The sequence below is a fragment of the Hydra vulgaris genome, chromosome 06, assembly GCF_038396675.1.
Source record: "Hydra vulgaris chromosome 06, alternate assembly HydraT2T_AEP".
In the NCBI taxonomy this organism is placed as follows: Eukaryota; Metazoa; Cnidaria; class Hydrozoa; order Anthoathecata; family Hydridae; genus Hydra; species Hydra vulgaris.
Genome location: NC_088925.1, coordinates 14,778,513 through 14,785,000, shown reverse-complemented (window position 1 = coordinate 14,785,000; position 6,488 = coordinate 14,778,513). Strand labels below are relative to the sequence as shown.

Sequence of the window (6,488 nt, the reverse complement as noted above, 5' to 3'; positions counted from 1 at the left end):
AACTTTATTCTGATCTGATCTGCAACAGAAGGTGGCATGAGGCAAGATGTGGACTTAAACTCCAACAAAATTCTGTTATTTACTGCAAACAACTATTGCAATATTGTTGACATTCCTATATTGACAAATGACAACCCTCTCACTTTCAGACAAGGTCCTGAAGCATATTCTAAATGTAGTTGGACCTGCTTTTTCTGCCAAACTTTTGCCACTATCCCATCATTTTAAGGTTACATCTTTTTCTTTTTCTACAAATACTATCATGGTTGCTGCTCAAACCAGCTACATTCTCTAGTTTGAATAACCTAAAATCATTCTTGCTTGGCTTGTCATTCTACAAAGTTGCATTCTTTTATCGTACCTTTATTATTCAAATAAAAAAGCTTTCAGGTGAAACAAAATTAGTTTAGTAATAGTTTTTTAAGTTTTGTATCATACCATAAATACATCAGATAAACAATGCCTTGTATCATATCATAAATACATCAGTAAAACAATGCTTTGTATCATATCATAAATACATCGGAAAAACAATCTTCAGCAATGGTTGTTTTTCTGGTATTTATTTTATTCAAGCATCAAAATGTTTTCTAGAAAACTTGTTCAAAAGAATATTGCATCATATACCATTTTTTTTAAACTTAATCGCTTTTTTATTAAAACAGTTTATTATTATATAAATATTATTTTGTGTCATGCTTCTTCTTATTTTCATATTTAAAAAGTTCTTCTCTGTTACACTTCTTCTTTGTGAAATGTTTCTAATTTGAAAAGTTTAAAAATTGCACTGAAACAGCTTCAAGCAAGAGAGCAAATAATAATAAGGAAAGACTTTTGTAATCAAAACTTGAGTTTGTTACTTTTAAAACTTGTGTCATGTAATTCAAATAAAAAAACAAAAACAAATTTTTATATCTGTTTATTAAAAAGGATCTAAGTTTTAAATAAGCATGTATCTTGTATTTTCACTTTGATTAAGTTGTATTTTATAGATAGTAAGTTAAAAAGCAAATATAAAATTATTGTGTATTAAAAAGTATATTTTATTTTTAAAAACATTTTAATTAAAAATATAAAAATAAAAATTTAAAAACTACTAAGGCTCTTTGTTGCTGTTTTCTTAAAAGTTTTTCTAATGTTTTTTAATGAAATTATTATACTTGGTCATTTGAACATATTGAGTTAATTTAAAAGTAGTTATGTAAAATTATTTTTGACATGTGCTAGATGCTTTTTAATACTTTTATATATGTAAGTAAAATATGACAAAACCTAAAAAACATTAAATTTTTCTGTTTAAAAAAAAAGTAATTGCATATTTGCATGAGTTTTATTTTGCCCATGTAAACTATTTATACAGGTGTGGAGGCGGATTGCCCTGCCATTCCTGCCAGGCCCTGTGTATGCAAAAATTTATAATATATAAATTATTATAAATTTTTTCTAGCCTTGGCTATCAATCCCTAATAAATTTTATAATTTTACCAGGGCTAGGTTTGTAAAAAGTCCCATTTTTAGTTGGTACTCGGGCTGGGACCCTGGTCATTTACTAACTTATACCATACATTCCATCTTTAAACTTTCACATACATCATTATGTTTAAATTTTTATTATATAACCTAAGTTTTAAAAGGCATCTCAACATGATTAGCATGGTCAGATTAAGTGTTAAATTGATAATGTGTGAGCATGAGGTTCAAATCCATTTAAGAGATTTCTTTATTCTCCTTTTTTGATCCCTTGAAATCTTTCCAGCTGGATTTCACATCTGATTGTTTATATATTAGATAGATTCTAAAAGAAGATTTAGAGTAACTGTGCGCTATCTAGATCTCTACATTTTCTCTGCATGTGCAAGTAATTTGATCCATATGTAAGAAATTACATACATACAAAAGTAATAAAAATAAAAACACTAAAAAATAAAAATAGTAAATTCTATGTTAAAAAAATGTATTAAGACTATAATAAAATAAAAAAATTTACTAGTGCAAAAAAAATAAATAAATGCATATACATATAAGTGTATATATATATATATATATATATACATACATACATACATACATACATACATACATACATACATACATACATACATACATACTTACATACGTACATATATACATATATATATATATATATATATATATATATATATATATATATATATATATATATATATATATATATATATATATATATATATATATATATATTTATATATATATATATGCATATACATATATATATGAAAACAAGTTATACCATACTTTTTGTTGATTTGCTTTCTTCAACTAAGTTTTTATGATTTATTGATTCGTTTTTTGCTGAAAAACAATTATTTTAACAGTTATTATTTATGACTCATTAATATCATTAAATTGTCTGCTGCAACAGCAACAACAATACAACATTTATAATACAACAAGAATAACAGCAACAATACAACATTTTATACTATATTATTAAAAATGTTGGATACAGAAACAAAAAAAGATTGATCATTTTATTACATAGCTACTTTTTATACAGATTTATACAGATTTTCTTTTATATGTAGTTTTATCTTTTTTTAAACTGCTGAGTGAAAGTCACGTGTATTTATAATATTTTTTTGCAATACCAAAACAAAGTCTGTGTATTAAATATAACTGACAAGTTGATCATAAAACAAAGAAAGGCAAATTTACCTTTTCAAATAAATACATAAAATTGGAAAAATGTAAAAGTAAAAATTTGAGATTTAGAAAGGTTTTTATGAAAAGATTTTAGAAATAATGACTCAATAAAAATACTCATCTTGGGCAGATGTTTACTGCATCCAGCTACTGTCTTGTAGGAGGCCTCCTAGGCAAAGACTTTAGAGGTAAGCAGAACAATTCTGCTAACCAGCCTCGAACCCCTTCTTTATCTATTAAGCTGAAATAGATGTAAACCTGTGTTACATTGTTTCCTGTCTAGAATACTGATCTTCTTTACTCTTCTCATAGGTTGTTGCTTGCTCCTCCTTAATAGTGGCTATGCAAATCTTCCTGTTATCTCCAAATGAGGGTACAACTCTAAAACTCAGTTTAATGGTTTTGAGGTTGACTGGTAGTAAGGTTTCCCAAACTCTGTAGTAGCTCTCAGAGAGGCTGATTCAACCAACAGCTGCAAAATATTAAAGTATTGTCATGTTGCGCATGGATAATGTCCCTGTTAATGCTTTTGGTGCGCATTGTCAAAGCAAAATAAGTAGCCCTATGTTATTACTTAAGGTTAATTAACAAGACTGAGAAAATTGCATAGCTCATTGCTTAGGAGGTTGTGTCCTATGTATGAATGAGTCAAGTTCTCTTTAAACTTAAATCATGCCAAAAGTAACACAAAATATTAAACATAAAAGACCATCCCCACCTTCTAACTGTTTCAATATATCTTCTACTAATATTCTTGGTCTGCGAAGCAATCTTTGTCATCTGAATCTTACCTATTACAAAATTGCAGGGATGCGAAGTCCCAAAAGGACTCCGGCTTTATATCTCTACTTTAGAGATATAAAGCCGGAGTCCTTTTGGGACTTCAACAAACAAGCTCTAAGCATGTTTGTTGACTTATGATCTACTATAAGAAAAAAAATCATGAGATTTAATGACTTGAAACTTATTGTTTTTAAGCCTGAAGTCCTTACCATCATTATACCTACGGACTCCGGGTTCAAAAAATGATTGTTCCTTTAACCTAAAAGTCTTAATTTTTTTCCTATCAGTAGTCCATAAACTTATTTATATTTTTAGAGCTCTTGGATACCAAAAACTAGGATGAAGTAATCTTTTTTTGACTTTCAAATCCGGAGTCCTTTTTGGGACTCCGCATTCCTGCAAAATTGACCAGACTTACTTGCTCTTAGAGAGACAAATTTAAATTCTGCTATTCCTTCTTCTGATCTCAGTGTTGATGGGTACTATCCTTTGATTTTCAAAGACACCAATAGTCACATGCTTGACTTCGGGGTACACATACACATCAATTCACCTATTTGTCTCCTTTAGGTGGTTTTGATCATGTAATGATCTCTTTAAATCTTTTATCTCATACTTCTTTTGTGGAAGTATGAGATTTTAAATCTTTTATCTCATACTCACCTTCTCATTGCACTACTTACTAAACTGACTAGATCCTATTCATGATTTTCTTTGTGACAGTCCTTGGGTTGACGTCTTTTCCCTCTCAGCTGAAAAATGTGCTCTTATGTCATCTCCTGGATTTAGGCAGAAATAGAATCTTTTTTCCTTTTTGTTGGTTCTAAGTGAAGTGTAATTCCAATCCATGGTTTTCACACTCTTGTGCAGCTGTTATATTTAATCGTAATCATTTTTTTCATCTTTTTTAAAACAACAACTCTATTGAGAACAAATGGCTATTTATTATTGCATGAAAACAATGTGAAAAAGTGCTGTCGGATGCTAAGCTCCATTATTTTCAATTCATTAAATCTCATATCATCTCAAAAGCCTTTTGGAAAATCTTCAACAGAGTTGTTAACAAAAGAAAGTCTAACATGCATGGTTACTGATCTTATTACCTCTCCCAAGGATAAGGCAAAACTATTTCCAAAGAACCTTTCTTCTATTTTAAATCTTATGGCAATTCTCTTCCTTCCATTCCAATTAAACAGGTTAACCCATTGTTAGATATTCAAATCACTCCAGCTTCCATTGCTCAAGTCTTATCTCGATTTAACTCTTTTATGGCTTGTGGTCCAGACAATACTCTTGTCATAGTCTTACAAAATTGTTCTCCAGAATTTTCCCTTCAATTCTCTCTAAGTATTTAACAAGTGCTTGACTGAGTGTTATTTTCCTGCCTGCTGGAAAATGGCATTTATTGTTCTAATTTTCAAAAACTCTGGTGAACATTCTGACCCCTCCAATTATCGTCCAATCAGTCTTCTTTCTGCTATTAGCAAGATCATTAAGTCTTGATCAACAAATTTCTCACATCCCATCTTGAGTCAATTAACTTACTGTTACATTACATAAGCTTGTTTTATATGGTGTATCTGGGAAAGTTTTTGAGATTATCAAACCGTTTCTTTTTAACCGTTTTATTAAAGTCATCCTTGAAGGCCAACACTCTTTTTTATTTCCAGTGACTTCTAGGGTACCTCAAGGTTCTATCTTTTGGCTTGTTTTGTTTCTTATCTAAATTAATGATTTTCCCGACAACCTTACATCTAAAATAGATCTTTTTGGTGATGACTTAACTTTATACACCTGTCTTGATAAAACGTCTTCTCTTTTTGATTTCTTAGAACAGCCCAGTCTTGAATCTGATACCACTTCTGTACAGATTGGGGCTCGCAGTGGTTTGTAAATTTTAACTCCAACAAAACCCAGTTATTTACTGCAACAACTATTGTAGTACTATCGACATTCCTATATTTATGAATAGCAACCCTCTCACAAAGTCCTCTTCTTTGTGTCTTCTTGGATTACCATTTACTTACCTTTCATAAAAACCATATATACAATCGATTGCTAAATTATCATTTGCTAAGGTTGCTTCTCTTTATCGTGCTTGCCATTTTCTCTCTCCTCATTCCATTCTCTACCTTTACAAATCTCTTATTCGCCCCTGTATAAAATACTGTCATATTTGGGCTGGTTCTTCAAATGATGCTCTTTCTCTTCTAGACAAGGTCCAAAAATGCATTGTAAACATAGTTGAACCCGTTCTATCTGCTAAGCTTGAGCCTTTATCCCATTGTTGTAAAGTTGCATCTCTTTTTATTTTCAACAAATGATCATGGTCACTGCTCAAAGGAGCTATAATCTCTAGTTCCACCAACTAAAACTCAATCTTGCTTGATTTTTAATTCAGCAAAGTCTTATTCCTTTACTGCTCTAAAGAAATTTTCATTGTCTAGTTTTTTTCCCAATGCTTTGGAACTCTCTCCCATCTTTATGTTTTCCTGACTAATACAACCTTCAACTTTTTATGTCTTCTGTCAATCGTTTCTTTGCTACATAACTCTATTATTTTTTTCTAGTAACTCCCAACCTAATATTGGTTGCTTGCAGCAACCAATATTAGGTTGGGAGAACATTTCATTTTAAAAGTACATGATTTCAAATTTTTTTCAAAAAAATTTGCTCCTGCTTGTTTAAACTATAGAATTTAAGTTATTCCTAAATTTTTCAAAACCTTATAATATTTTACTGTTTAAACTGAAATTAAAAAAAACTTGTTGGGAGTGAATCAGAATAAAAAAAAAAGTTTTTTTGTATTCTTTTAAAACTATTTAAAGTAAATTAAACTATTTAAAGTATATTAAAACTATTTAAAGTATATTGAAACTATTTAAAGTTTTTATTTTTAACGAAATAAGCATAACATAAAACATAGTGAAAACAAATTCAATTTAAAACAAAATTTATTTAAAGATAAATTTTATTAGGTATCAAAAGAAGGCACTTAAACTGTTTTTTAAATAACTGGCACT

At 29.4% G+C, this 6,488-nt stretch overlaps 1 protein-coding gene across 4 annotated transcripts in view; it reads right to left on the bottom strand.

The window, feature by feature from the left end:
* Positions 1-6,488, bottom strand: part of LOC100197733 (uncharacterized) — a 95,275-nt gene that overhangs the window by 43,889 nt on the left and 44,898 nt on the right. For all 4 annotated transcript variants that reach the window (XM_065799303.1, XM_065799305.1, XM_065799304.1 and 1 more), the window contains exon 5: positions 2,275-2,331. In XM_065799303.1, the coding sequence (XP_065655375.1) occupies positions 2,275-2,331 (57 nt within the window). The remainder of the gene's footprint in view (positions 1-2,274; positions 2,332-6,488) is intronic.